Below are 14,936 nucleotides of genomic sequence, written 5' to 3' on the forward strand. Positions count from 1 at the left end.
ACCAGATGTCACGATACCACTGGTCTTTTACAAATAATCAAATACTATAATGCAATGGGAACAAGTGTCTTGTGAATTAATGTGATTAATCACCTACTTTGCTGGCAACATTGGATTTTGTAAAATAAAACATTTTTCCATTGCAAATGTTTTTGCATCTTTCTACATGGGCTTCCTTAGCCCTTGCTAATTACTGCTAGCACCTATTGTTATTAGTAGTGGATGTAGAATACAAATAAAATGGGAGAAAACCCATTCAGAAATAATAAATGAAGTTTCACACTACATCATTAACACTTTAAATGTACTTTTAAAAATGCTAATATTTAAGGGGCTTAACCATTGGCTCACACAGTAAATGTATGGGTTGAGGAGTAATGAATTCAATATAGTGCTTTGTAGTTTATACTAGTTAATCTCACTTTTCAAACTGCTGCAATAGCATTTAGATCTCAAAATTATAGCTATTTTAGTGTGATGCATTTTGTGCATTAAGAATGTTAAACCTGATCATTGTACATTTATGATGCGTTATATAATTAATTGGAAAACGGCAATTTTTCCAATAAAAAACACCATACATTTTTTTTCTTTGACTGTTTATTAGAAGAACAATACAGCAGATAAAAAGATCCTATTTCAATCACACACCCTTTCAGAGCTATACATTTGCTTCCATAACAATACATACTCCCCAAAAGAAAAAAGGAAAAAAAAAAAAATCAAAACCAAATAGTTTCATTAAATGCTTCCATTTAGTGGCCGGTCATACTAACAAGGCCTCTTCTTTAACCATGGAAACCGAAACGATTGAAGCACCTGCTACCAGGAAAACGCTGGAGACACGCACGCACACGCGCACACGCAAAACAAAACACAGGATCCTGACACAGTGATTAGCATTCACCCTATAAGGCAACTGGAGGGCCACTCTATTCCTGCTAGGCTTTGCAGGCCTCAAAAAACAAACAATATACCTCACTAGTGTCATGGTTTCATACAAAAACTGAAAAACTCATAACTGGTCTAAAAAAAAAAAAAAAAAGAATACAAGAATCTGCTTCAGTTTCTGCTTCCCGTTTTATGAAAAGTGAAACAGCTGGTTACCAGATTAGGTTCCTCTCACTTTCATTTCTATACATTTTATACAGAAATGCTTGTTAGAAGGTTAAATGTCCTGAAAGGTTTTGATATTTTCTTGGTGACAGATTCTGAGTAAGGAAAATTTTTAAAACAATGTTCGGGGAGATCTCCATTCAACAATTAGAAGTGCGTTTTGGCTGTGAAAAATCCCTTTCTACAACACGTTTGGACAGTTTAAATGTCTTGCATTTCTGCCCTCATCAGCATTAGAAGAGTTCATGTCAGGGAACAAGGTTGGGGGATATGAATATAACTTAAATTTCGCTCTTCACCCTTTTGGAAGTAAGTAATTGAAAATAAACAGCCTGGCAAGTAAGGCACATGGGGAAATATTCATTAAACACTCGTGCCAGTTCTGCAATGTTTAAACCACTTACAAATGATGAGAGAAGTCAAATTTAGGATCTTTCAAGCGATGCGCGTCAGGTGTTCTCCTATGGTTTTTGCCCAGGAGAAAGCATTCAGTGAATTTGGCCCACAGTGCAACCCAATGGGAGCAACCTCATTTTCTCCCTCGACTGTACAGCTGGGTTTTTTTGGGGGGTAGAGTTCTTCTGGGAATTCAAAATAATTCCTATGTCAAGTCCTGACCCCTTCTCTGCATATTCATCACTGAGGGTCTCTAATTTTAACTGCTTGACGAGGGAAAGGATAGGAAGGACATGGGAGAAGTTGAAAATAAAACATCTGAACAGACAATGCAACAAGGAATAATCACAGAATATGCTGTACAGACTACTATTAATATTACAGTATAAATATAAATTCTTAATCTAAGAGCCGACATCTCTACATTTCTTCAGATTTTTTGGTGTCACCATACATACAATGTTTCCTCCAGTTCAGAATGTCCTGGCAATTAATTTAATGCACCCCCTTCCCACACCTCAACCAATTGTCCTTCGGTGCTCCTCAGTCACCAATTTAAAGAAAGGCTATGCTTTGGATCGATTCAGAGGAAACAACCTCCTTCCTTCGCCTGGTCTTAGTCAGTCCTTAAGGATCCTGCTGAACTGAGACCAGACATTACCTCTGCAGGTAAAGATATTTTAGTGTTGTAAGACTTCTGTTGTGCATGAGCTTGGATTTATTAATTTTACTTAAACTGGAGAGGATAAGACAGCTGTGGGAACAGGGTCTCTGTGAGGGTAACAGTCCCTTTGGGGTCGAGAATCACACGGAGGTGTTGAGAGACTAGCCGACTTTAGCATCTCTCCTCCCAGGGTGCCATTCTCTCCGTCGTCAACATAACAGTGCAACCTTCCCCAGGGAAAGCAGTGACAGAAGCAGTGACAATCCCCCACCCCGAGCTCCCACCTTAACCGCTCAAAGCTTTACAATAGGACTGAACGGTCACAACCCACTTTCTTGCGAGTCTCAGTCGAGCCCATGACTGTTGCTCTAGAACATGTACAACAATGTTGGGTCACATCCGGTGCAATCCAAATATATAAATGGGAGACAAAACAAAAGAAAGTGACAACAATCATTCACTGCGTGGACTTGGTTTGTATCCTCTAGGTTGGACGTACTATTACTGTTGGTATGTGATGGAAACCGACTGTTCAGTTCATAACACTGGGCTGGTTTATTAATAAGAGTCCTCTGAGTAAAGGATATTTAGTACCAGCACTTTTAAGTCAAAAATCTTGTCAAAGCTGCATTAGGGGAAAAAAAGTTTACACAGAACAGACAAAACACAAAGGGGGGCAAGCTTTCTGAATTTCTAATTTCAAAGTGGTTAGTAGACCTGAACGAAGAAGAAACTGCTTAAATCATGAAAGACTCAACATGAACCTTTGAGACCAGAGATGCATGCAAATGCAACAGGAATACTCTGTGTAGACCTATCTCCCTGCTCTGGTATCTGTAAATTACAGTGTCCGACATGAAAGAGGAGATCATAAGCACCTTGCATTTAGCTCCTGGTCCACTATGGTTACCTTTAACCACATTTAACTGTCGTTGACGGTACCTTGTATTTTGCTCTGGTGTTTAAGTGAGTGCATTTTGCTGTATTCAACACTTTCTTTAAACCACTGTATTTCACAATACCGATTTTCAAGGCTAGCCTCACAAATGGGACGCATAAGGTGGTGAAAATAAATAATTAAAAAAACAAAAACACCTAAATGAACAATTCCCAGATCACAATTAAAACAAACAGGGGAAATGAACGGCGTGATCTCACTCTATGGTCCCCATGAGCAGATCTCGCTCTAGAGTAGAGATCGGATATCAGCGATTTCCATAATGGAAATGGAAGCACCAATTGGGAACTAGAACCTCATGAAAATCTGAAATGCAGCCATTTCAAATTCTTGCCAAGGATTACACTTGCATGGTTTGATTAGTGTTCCCTGTGATTGGTGGGGTGGTGTGGGATGGGATGTTGTTCTTAATTTAAAAGATGCCAGTATAGAATATAGACAACGAATGGAAAAAAATATGCTTGTACTCCTTTAAATTTTGGATGCTTTGTAGCTTCTCTTCAACTTTTGGAACTTTCACTTTCAACTTTCACTCTGTCACAGGGTAGTCCTCTGAACTTTTACTATATAATGTGGACAATCTGCTCAGTCCGTGAAAGCAGGAAAAGAATAAGGAAAAGAAAGCAGAAAACTTCTATGTAAGGACATTAATCATCAGTAACGTATAAATGGCATGTATACAGTGTTTGGACATTGTAACAGGCGACAGGCCTAGAAAACAAATCCATAAATTTCCATAAGGAAATAACCATGGGATCTTGCTCAGTATTGGCATTAGGAAACCCTACCAAATGCATTATTTATTTTTTCCACAGACACTTTTACCCCAGTTAGGACCTCTTTTCCCAGGCTGTACCTTATACCCTTTCGCCAATCAACTGCTGCAAAGTGCTTAGTGATTGTTACAAAATAAAACTAGTGTTTATTTTTAAACAGCAGCCAATAGTGACAAGACAATATCGACAAGGTACATGTGGGTGGAGGGGTTTAAAAAAAAACAACAACCAAAAAAGCCTAAGAATTGTGCGGATCTGACCAGAACATATGGGAATTTATAGGGTGATGAAGGGACGGAAGACTTCGTACTTCTTCCCTAATCCATCCAAAAGGTTTGTGATGTAGAGCGACTCCTGGGCCTAACTAGTCTTTCAGACGGCCTTCACGTCACATGGAAAACCTGAACCACATACTGTAGATCATCCCAGCCATGGGAAAGAGCTGCAGCGTGGGAAAGTCTGTTGGAGACTATTTTGCAAATGTAGAAAACTGGGGGTTTTCCACAAGAACAACGAAAAGAACACTTTACAGAAGACCACTTCCCTTGGTTGCATTTTCACTGATCCTAGAGGGTGTAGTTCCCCATTCCTCAGGCTCACATTGTGCTTCAACCATGAAGGGAGAGAGACCAAGGCTCAACCCCTCAGGGGCAGTGGAGGCATCACTGGCCTTCCTCCCCGGGTCTGATGTGTTTGTGCAAAGTCAACTTGAACAGTTTACCTGGTATTCCAGCTAAAACACTTTCTTTTACAAAAAAAAAAATCCATTTTTTTTTTTTTTAAATATATAATATAATATAATATATTATACATATAATACAAATCTATATAACTGAAAGTTAGAAATCTTATATACAAGAAAAAACATTTAAAAGCAGCTACACCCCTTTAGTGAGAGAGAAAAAAAAAAAAAAATCTTCAAACACATGTACCTTGCAGTAATCACTGTTTTGTTTTTAGTTTTTTTCTTTCCATAAATAAATATGGCATTCAGGAAAATCAGACAATTTGTTTCTTTTCCTTTTTCTTTTTCTTTTTTTAATTTGCAAACTATATAATTTATGGTTATCGATATATACTCTTTTTTTTTTTTTGGAACAGTTTCTCCCAGTGGTGCAGTAAGACTTGGCTGTCAAACCTAGTCTTGTTCACCAGCGTCCTTTTTCCACTTGAATAAAAGACCCGTTGCCCCATGATGGCGTGTTCCTGGCGTGTGCCCGGCGACAGTCTCAAGTTATGCAGCCCCCTCCGCTGTGCAGCCACCCCCAGCTGTGTAGCGGAACTCCTGCAGGTTGGAGACGCTGTGGAAGTGGACGAAGGCCCCGGCCACGACCAGGATGTGGAACAGCTGGTGAGAGTGAAACTGAGAGAAGGAGATATTCTGTATTGATACTTTAAAGTGAAACAAATATACACATGGCATTCTATTTGAGTCTATCCCACTTTCTGCCAAAATGTAATCCACAAAAAGGACTTTTTCCTGTCCCATTTTCAGTTAAGGTTGATGAACCTTTGTGATGTGTGAACCATGCGATGGGTCGAATGGCCTCCTCACGTTTGTAAACTTTACGTTCTTATGTGTGCGCAGTTCTTTCTGAAGAGGGGTGTGGATGCATAGAAGTTTCTCCAGATTTACAAAGGAAGATAGAGAAACCAGGGAGTGAGAAATGCACATCTATAAATATCCTTCAGAGTGGCTTTCAAAGCTCCGGATTCAAGCTAAATAACTTATCCTAGTGGACACATTCACTGGGTAGGAAGACGATAAAGTAGGATTAGGAGACATAATTCATCAACCTTAAGCAATTTCAACCATGTGGGGGTCACAAACATGCTTTTTAAAGCGGGACGAGGAAGTGTGATTTTTTAGCCATCTATGGAGCGCACACAGAGTACAGTATACAATATGTTTTTGAGAGTACAACACAATTAGCCAGGTCTCAGAAATTACCACTCTTATTAGCGATAGGACATTTCAGCCATGTTTCCCCAAAGGTCACGGGCTAACAGCATGGTATCCTTTAGCGTTTCCCAAAACACTGAGCTCTGAGGACTGCAGAAACGTTATATATTTAGTAGGTCTGAAGCCTTGGATCAAATATATAAACAATGTCAAATTCAAAGCCCCAGTTTTGAATAGCTCCCTAATGCATTAAATAGGGGATTATTGTGGTTTGGCTGGCATTTTCTTAATGATTTAAAAGGTTAAAATGAATCTTTACAGCAGGGGAATAACAGAACATGTCACGTGTAACTTAGTGGAGTTCAAGAGTCTGGATAACAAAAGGTTGATTATTATTCTTCTGGTAACAGCCTATAGGTGTGAAAGAGGTCAGAGGTTTCACAACATTTGCGATATCCTGAAACAATATACAGCTACAGTGAATGAAAAACAGTCCTACCTTAAAACATCTGAAAATTAAAGAAAAGGACTAGAGCATGACCTCAGCGTTCCAGAGTTTTTCCATTTGTTGAGTTTCCATCAGGAAATTGCAAACTTCATCCCTACTTCCTGTTCACAGGAGATCTCCCCCAAAAGGGCAACACGCAGGGGCATCGACCCCTGACCGAAGTCACACACTATTGCCTGTGACTGGAGCCCAGGTCTCGTTAAATGTAGCCGAACCCCTTCCCCACCAACAACTAACATCTGGGTTCAATAAGCAACCACCAAAAATAGACCACCTCTGCTTATGGCACAGTGGCTTGCAAAGGGGGCAGGGGATGGGGTCACTGTACCAGTATGATGACAGGTGCCATTTTTTTCAGTATCCTACCAAAAATAACCCAGGCAGATCTCCTCTATGGAGGCCAAGAGCCCCACAATGAAAAACCAGAGTGGTCTCCCACTGTGGGGGGGATTCTGTTCGCCAGCAGCGAAGGACTGTTTCCAGCCAGTGCCCTCCACAGTCAAATCAGAGGTCAGAGACTCGAGGATTACAGGTCAAAAGCATTCCTTGCAGGGAAACTTTCGCTACAGAAAAAAAATTGTTCTTTTGCTTTTGATTTTCTAGAAGTTATTGTAAAAGTATTGTAAAAATGTACATAAAACTTGACATACAAAATACTAACCCTTTTAAAAAATGTGGTTAAGTGTGAATTGAAATGTATCCTAAATTAATGCCATATTTGTTTTTCTTTTCCTGACATCAAACATGTCACATTAACTTCATAATTTTTCAGGGGGAGGTGGCGACTTCTATGAACCAAAAATATTCTTACGAGGCTTTCTGTTGTGCAATGTCATGCACATGCTACAGTCCTCACACACAGACACACCTGGGTCTCTGAGAAGCTCCTGTATTGATGGATGCGTTGTGGTTCTGTAATAAGGGTTGGCGTGACTATGGGAATTCACAAAGTGGAGGGTGACACCTACCCAGATGTCGCACTTTCCAGGAAAGAACCTCTCAGGGATGCGGGCGGCATACAGACAGGCTCCAGTGATGTAGAGGACGGCCATGAGGAAGAGCCAGCCCATCTGACCAATGGTGGTTGCTCTGAAGAAGCCTTCAGAGATCACAAAGTGCAGTGTGGGAACCACCCCGCTAAGCCCCAGGCCCACAAACACACCTGTGGGGAGGGGGACATCAAAAACTCTGTTACTCCCGACTCCGGGCTCTACCAGTACCCTAAGGCAAGCTATTCACGGAGAGCTCATTTGTTTGCATGGATAGGTTCTGCCCATTCAGTTGAAGACAAGGCTAGAACAATCTTAACCACCATTCACAAAATTTCCAACCATCAGAGGGAACTATGCAAAAATAAGTGCTACTGCTGAGTGGCTTCAAACAAGAAAATTGGTTTAGGTCATCAGAAAGAGCAGTTGTCCATGTAAAATCATTGCATCAGTGTCAAAGCCAGGGACTTAACCAGAAATATTTTTTTGGACCACCTAGATTAATTCACCTAGTTTGAAGTTCTGGCATAAAGGCCATATAAATTAAATTGTACCCTACTGGTAAGACAAAATTGCCCTGGGTCTGTGAGCAGCTAATAAATATATTTGAAACATTGATTCAATTGTTACAAAGTTGGAGCACTTTGTTTTCTAAAGCTTAAAGTTAAAGCTTTAAATATGAGAATACATTTCCCCATTTAAAATACTTTGACATACTACAGTTTCAATAGAAAATGTTGTTCTTAATGTGCTGTATAAAAAATAAACTGTTCAGGTGCACAATACAGGACATTTGGCTTTTCCCACAGTGAGAGATTAAGGGAAAAAAAAAAAAAACATGAAGAGAAAATCCAGACCATTTTACGGCCACCATATTTTAATTGGCCATTAGAGAGAAAATTCCTGTGCCTGGCACCGGGGCAGTTTCCTATAACAGTGCAATAAATGTCAGCAGGGAACTTTGCAGCATTATCTAAATTGCCTCTATAAAAGGGCCATAAACTGATAACTTCAGATTGTTTGTCTGTGGCCAATTGACTAATCCAAGCACTAAACAATGGTTCAGGTTCCAAAGAGGGGGAGGGGGGAGATTTTTTTTTTTTTTTTTTTTTTTAAATAGCAGGATGGTCATTTGGATTCCCTTGATTTATCACAGCATGCTTCATCACGTTTCCAAAACGCCATGCTTCAGTATAGCAGGAAATGTTGAAACGTGTTCAAGTGCTCTTCCCACACTCACCTGCTCTGACCCCACGGTACTGAGGCGTGGCGAAGCGGTCCCACTGGGACACCACGATGGCGGAGATGCCGAGAACACAGATGACAAACAGGTAGATGAAGCAGGGCTGAGGGGAGCAGTAGAAAGAGTAGTATAGCCATGGGACGAAGCTGCCCATAATCAGAAAGGCAATGCCCGAGTAATCCAACCTGGGGGACACAAGGAGAGATCAGCTCAGGAAACCAGGGCCTCAGACAAGGCCGTTATGTTCTACTGCTCTTGTACGTATCAAAAGCAAAACTGAGCATTTTTCAACCATCTCAGTGAGTGTCTAATAAAATGCACAGACAAGTGTCAATGAGAAATGTTGTATAACTAATAATCTATTAGTGAAGTCTGGGGCGAAATACACTACACTAATGGAACATTCTTACTGGATGGAAATGACAAAAAAGCATTAGCATTGAGTTGATTAATATGCAGTTTCAACATGCATGATTGAGAGCAGTGATTCAACATCTGAGCTCTAAAAGCCCAGGATTTTACACTCAAAATAAATGTATATTTACGGGGTGGGGGGTTGGGTAAGTAATGCCGATACCCAATCTATGATTGAGTTTCATTTCTTTTAGCAAAGTAGGCAATTAATTAGGATATGGTTTGATCGGTCAGAAAACTGATTTTAAGTACAATATCAGGAGCTGGTCAGTAATATTTCTTGACATAAACAGCTGACCTAGAACACTCAGTCCTTGTTAAGTAGGAGGCCCACATCAGAGAGTGACAATGGGTGGTTAAATGCCCAATATGGAAGTCACTCACTTGGAGAAGACGCGTGACACCCCCTCTGAGTGGCAGTAGACCGTGTGGAACACCCAGGAGAAGGAGAGGCAGAGGATAGCACCCAGAAAGAACATGCCAATCACAATCTTCTCCTGGAATGGCGCCACGAACGTCATGTTGGGCCGAAACATGTAGACAATCCCCAGACAGATGAAGAACAGGCAGCCTGGCGGGAGGAAGGACAGAGCACATTCATATGAAAGCACTTTCAGCAATAAGGTCTGCGACCAGCTTGCCTCCGTTAATGCCTAGGACTAATGAGTCTCATCCCATTCCATTTTTTTGCTAACCAATTTTCAAGGATAACCTTCACTTTACAAATAACAGAGCTGAAATGTATTATGAAATAAAATGTATACTGCAGAGGGCACTTTAAATGGCTAGACACATTGTTATTTATTCTCAAACATGGCCAGAGGTCAAGGTCTTTGGAAGATTCATCTGGCAATACACTGTGTGTATAAAAATGGGCATATTAAAAATTAAAAAAAAGTGAATGTTCCTGCCATTTCTAACTGTCTAACCTTGTCAGCTTTCAGAGCTACACACAGCAAGATTAAGGACAATAGGTATTATAGAACTTGCTGTAAATATAAAGCTAAATATTTAGGCCTTCATTATGTTACAATGAAAGATGTGACAGGGCTTTAATAGAACAGTGATGGTTTTTGAAACTGAAGGGCACTGCCACAATTTGCACCAGGTATCCCATAATAGTAAAATGTATGGGTGGCTAAACAATTGTGGCAGCATGCTTTCCAAATTAAATGTAATCCTCAAAAGAAATGAGAAAACAGAAGTTGCACTTCATAAGAAAAGTTGTTGAAAGATAATGAATCGCAGTATAAAAATTATAAATATATATTTTAAAATCTAAAATCCGAGTAAGACCTTTCTACGGACAAAAGGCAGGAGTACAGATGCAATACCACAAAAACGAATCTATCAGATACTAGTACTACCTAATCTACTTTTGTATAAGAGGCATTCTTTCAGCAGATAAATAAGCATGGGAGCAATAATACACTAAAACACAATACAATACAAATGTTTGAATTCATATAGTATAGTAATGTCATGAAACAGTACTGTAGTACTTTTGACAAAAGTCATCTTTGCTGAGGCTAAAGAGAAAAGCTAGTAAGATGCGTCCCGGTTTAGATAATCTGAATGTGGGGAGTTGGCAAATATGTATAGGAGTTACAAACAGTTAATGAAAGGCAGGTATTCGTGTCTACTTTCATTATTCAATTAGCTTTCATAAGTACTGCATACACCGAAACATGCATCACACAAAAATGCACAATCCCTCAAATTTGCTCTCAAGGTGCTCAAATGGAGCTCATCTGAAAAAGTTAATGCATATAAATGGGTAAAACCCCAAGAATAGGAGTGCCCGTGGGAGAGAGGAAAGGAGATTGCAGTGATAATACAATAGATTCTGTGCTAGGGATCTGACCCTGCAAATATTTTATCTGGTTTTCATTCTAACTACAACAGAGCAATTCAGTAAACTTATAATTTTCCCAGATCCTATTCTAAATCTTAGAATCTGTATAACTAATTTCAAATCTTAGCTATTTAAGAGCCGAACACCATGAAAAAGATCAGATTAAGTTTTAAATACAAAAAATAATGAAAAGCTCAGCTGGAAGAAAAAATGAGACATTATGGGGCTAGACGTATAGATTTTCTAAATTTCTACTTACTCGGGATCACTAGGTTCTCTTCAATTAAGTATTTTTGAGAGGAACAAGCAGTGCACACAAGGTGGCAGTATAAGCCAAATAATTTAACGTTTCTTCTTTTCCTCACTGAAATACTCTTACAATTTTAACAGTGTGGATTACATTTCACTAAACCTGCATAGATTGTGTGATGGACCCAACCCTGGCTAAAATCAGCGAATGCTACACCACACTGTTTTTGCTCACCAGTCAGTAATTGGGTTTAATTTGATTCCATACAATTCACAAATTAAGTGATGTTTGAAAGCAAGATCATTCATCCAACGTAAAGTTTTTCTCCATGTGAACTCCGACACTGTGGGTCTGTGACTTTCCTGTGCTTCTCACACTAACAATCATTTCAAAAACATTTCTGAACACCGCGGTCAGATTAGTAAGCATGAGTCACTGATGGTGTAGTAAATTTTTAAATGGCACACATTAACCTCTTAAAGCACAGACTATTTTCAGATTAAGTTTGTTCAACTTGCTGGAACATCATTACTGGAAAGCTTATATCCTTTTTATCCCCCCCGCACAACAGTTTACCAGAATAAAAAAATGTTTCGTACTGGAAGTGGTTAATAAGGATGTTGATTGGACAGTTCTGCCTGGTAATTGCATAAAAATGATAGTTGAATTTCAGTAGAGGAAGATATCATGAGGTGTAGGATGAGCAAAAATCTTCCTTTTTGCTTCGTATTGTTATTTATTCTTGTTAGTGAGGATACAATGGGAAGACTAAACTCGCACACTTTCAATCCCAATTACAAAATCAATTTCAGGAGCACTAATAGCTGCTCAAGGTACTATGGGAAAAGAGTTATTTTGTGTTTAATTGCTAAAACCGTACATAATAATAACCATGCATTCAAGTACGATTCCTGAGGGGGAGAGCTGCATCATTTCAGAAGGCCACTCTACAGTCTGAGTCACCCATAAGGGTTATTTCCAGACAACTTAAAATGCCATAATGCAATAGTGTAATAATGCAATAATGCTTAACTCCATTACACATAATTACCAAGGGACGAATGAACACAATATTAAATATCCGCCTACATTAGCTCATTATTTCTGAAGAGTCATCTTTGCTCTAAAACCGACCCTCACATCCTGTTGGTGTGGAATGTAGTCTGCCTTTACAGACCATGTTTTCTTGTTTATTTAAAACACTTCCTGATTACTCTAATTCATTTCCCCCATCTAAACATTGGTTTGCCAGTTGTTGCTTTGACACTTTTAAAAGCAACAACCCTGGTGTAATCCCAAATCTCCCATTTCAGAAAATGCTTAAAGTGATCAAGAGAGTAGATAGTTGAGCATTCAAAAATAAAGTTTGGAATGTAATGGATCGGATTCCTTTTTTGATTAACCTCATTGCAATACAGAAGCCTCAAAACTGGTCTTCTCTCATTTCCGTAAAATAGAGTACTAAGGATGAGTCATCCATGAACCTTAAATAACACACAGGAAATATCAAATTAATTGAAATGGCACAGGCTATCAGCAAGGCCTTCCAGCAGCAGCAGGACTGTGCTCTCTGTAGTACGCTCCACCCTTACCTAACAGATGCGTCCAGATGTTGCCCGTCTCCGTGTGGATTCTGAAGATGCTCTTGAAGCAGGCTCTGAAGGAGGGCATGGGCGGACGGTGGCCGTGCAGCAGGTAGTCGTTGTCTTTCAGCCAGTCGGGGAGGACATCGTGAGGTATGACCCGCCACCTTCCTTCCCAGACCTGGAAGACGGAGGGAGCACATCAGTGTGGAAGGCAGAACCTCAGGTCAGAAGTTAGTGTCTATCTGAAGACTAAGGCGGCTATCATGCAGGCTCTACAGCTGCCTACTGAGGTGTGCATGTGTAGGGCTTTGCTGTTAACAACTGATAAGATATTTTCTTTCCCTGCCCCTGATCCTTGGAAGGTTAAGCAATATCAACACAGATCATATAATCCCCTATAGTTATCCAATAAACATCCAGAAATAGCCATTATCAAGACATTGAGGGGCATACAATTCAGAAAAAAACACAATGCATGAGCTTTACGTATTATCTAAGTTTAATCACCTGCAGATCACTAGAACTAAGTGACAACTCTTTACAGAGTGATGGACAGGCTATAGTTGAAAGAAATGCGTTATTTGAAAGCCATCTATTTAATAGATTTAAAGAGTACATTTATAATTAGGAGGAGTTCTGGATGAGCAATGCCATGCTTATCCAAGTGTGAGTTAATGCTACCCTATGAAGAGAAACCCTTTTGCTCCCTATACCATATCACAAAATAAACCTTTCCCTATCAATGCTTGTATTCCCAAACCTTAGACAGAAAAAAGAAAGCACTTGCCCAAGGCAGTCTCATTAGCTAAAAGGGTGTTATGGGGCTTTAAGGAAGTCTAATATTCCCAAGGGCTGCAATCAGGGAGGTCATGTTTACCAGGAATACAAAAAAAGGTAGTCTTCTACGAGGATCTATTTAAGTAAAAGGTCAAGGATATCACATATACCGATCTGCAGAACTATTTAAATAACATAAGGACATAAACACTACTGTACTACTGTAGGAACTAGTATTCAGCATTAAGTTAAAGCACTGCATTTATTTGTATAGAAAGATACAGTTTGCATACAGACTAGGATCACAATATCAATATTTTTAGATCCTTAACAGCTATACACCGATCAGCCATAACATTATGACCACCTGCCTAATATTGTGTAGGTCCCCCTTTTGCCGCCAAAACAGCGCTGACCCGTCGAGGCATGGACTCCACTAGACCTCTGAAGGTGTGCTGTGGTATCTGGCACCAAGACATTAACAGCAGATCCTTTAAGTCCTGTAAGTCCTGTGGGGCCTCCTTGGATCGGACTTGTTTGTCCAGCACATCCCACAGATGCTCGATTGGATTGAGATCTGGTGAATTTGGAGGCCAAGTCTACACCTTGAACTTGTGATTAATCTAACGAGGCCACCTTCTTCCATTGCTCCGTGGTCCAGTTCTGATGCTCCCGTGCCCATTGTAGGTGCTTTCGGCAGTGAAGAGGGGTCAGCATGGGCACCCTGACTAGTCTGAGGCTACGCAGCCCCATACGCTACAAACTGCGATGTACTGTGTGTTCTGACACCTTTCTATCAGAACCAGCATTCACTTTTTCAGCAATTTGAGCTACAGTAGCTCATCTGTTGGATCGGACCACACGGGCCAACCTTCGCTCCCCAAGTGCATCAATGAGCCTTGGCCGCCCATGACCCTGTCGCCGGTTCACCGCTTTACCTTCCTTGGACCACTTTTGATAGGTACTGACCACTGCAGACCGGGAACTCCCCACAAGAGTTGCAGTTTTGGAGATGCTTTGACCCCGTCGTCTAGCCATCACAATTTGGCCATTGTCAAAGTCGCTCAGATCCTTACACTTGCCCATTTTTCCTGCTTCTAACATACCAACTTTGAGGACAAAATGTTCACTTGCTGCCCAATATATCCCACCCACTGACAGGTGCCATGATAACGAGATTATCAGTGTTATTCACTTCACCTGTCAGTAGTCAATGTTATGGCTGATCGGTGTATGTATATTATGGAATTGAATTCTCACATTTTGTATTTTAAGAACACAAGAAGAACATAAGAAAGTGTACAAACGAGAGGAGGCCATTCGTCCCATTGTGCTCGTTTGGTGCCCATTAATAACTAAGTGATCCAAGGATCCTATCCAGTCTATTTTTGAATGTTCCCAAATTGTCTCTTCAGCCACATCACTGGGGAGTTTGTTCCAGATTGTGACAACTGTGTGATTTTTTATTTTTTTTGATATAGTACATTTTTCCCCCTTTAAT

At 40.2% G+C, this 14,936-nt stretch overlaps 1 protein-coding gene across 1 annotated transcript in view; it reads right to left on the bottom strand.

Annotated features, from left to right (window-relative positions):
* Positions 1 to 1,029: 1,029 nt before the first annotated feature.
* The window catches only part of adipor2 (adiponectin receptor 2), a 39,835-nt gene continuing 25,928 nt past the window's right edge, over positions 1,030 to 14,936 (bottom strand). Inside the window, exons 4-8 of the mRNA XM_066724520.1 lie at positions 12,665 to 12,836; positions 9,352 to 9,538; positions 8,551 to 8,738; positions 7,290 to 7,483; positions 1,030 to 5,273 (exon numbers count right to left, since the gene is read on the bottom strand). Coding sequence (XP_066580617.1) covers positions 5,145 to 5,273; positions 7,290 to 7,483; positions 8,551 to 8,738; positions 9,352 to 9,538; positions 12,665 to 12,836 — 870 coding nt within the window. The 3' untranslated portion in view covers positions 1,030 to 5,144. The remainder of the gene's footprint in view (positions 5,274 to 7,289; positions 7,484 to 8,550; positions 8,739 to 9,351; positions 9,539 to 12,664; positions 12,837 to 14,936) is intronic.

This window comes from Amia ocellicauda, chromosome 15 (genome assembly GCF_036373705.1).
Source record: "Amia ocellicauda isolate fAmiCal2 chromosome 15, fAmiCal2.hap1, whole genome shotgun sequence".
Lineage (NCBI taxonomy): Eukaryota > Metazoa > Chordata > Actinopteri > Amiiformes > Amiidae > Amia > Amia ocellicauda.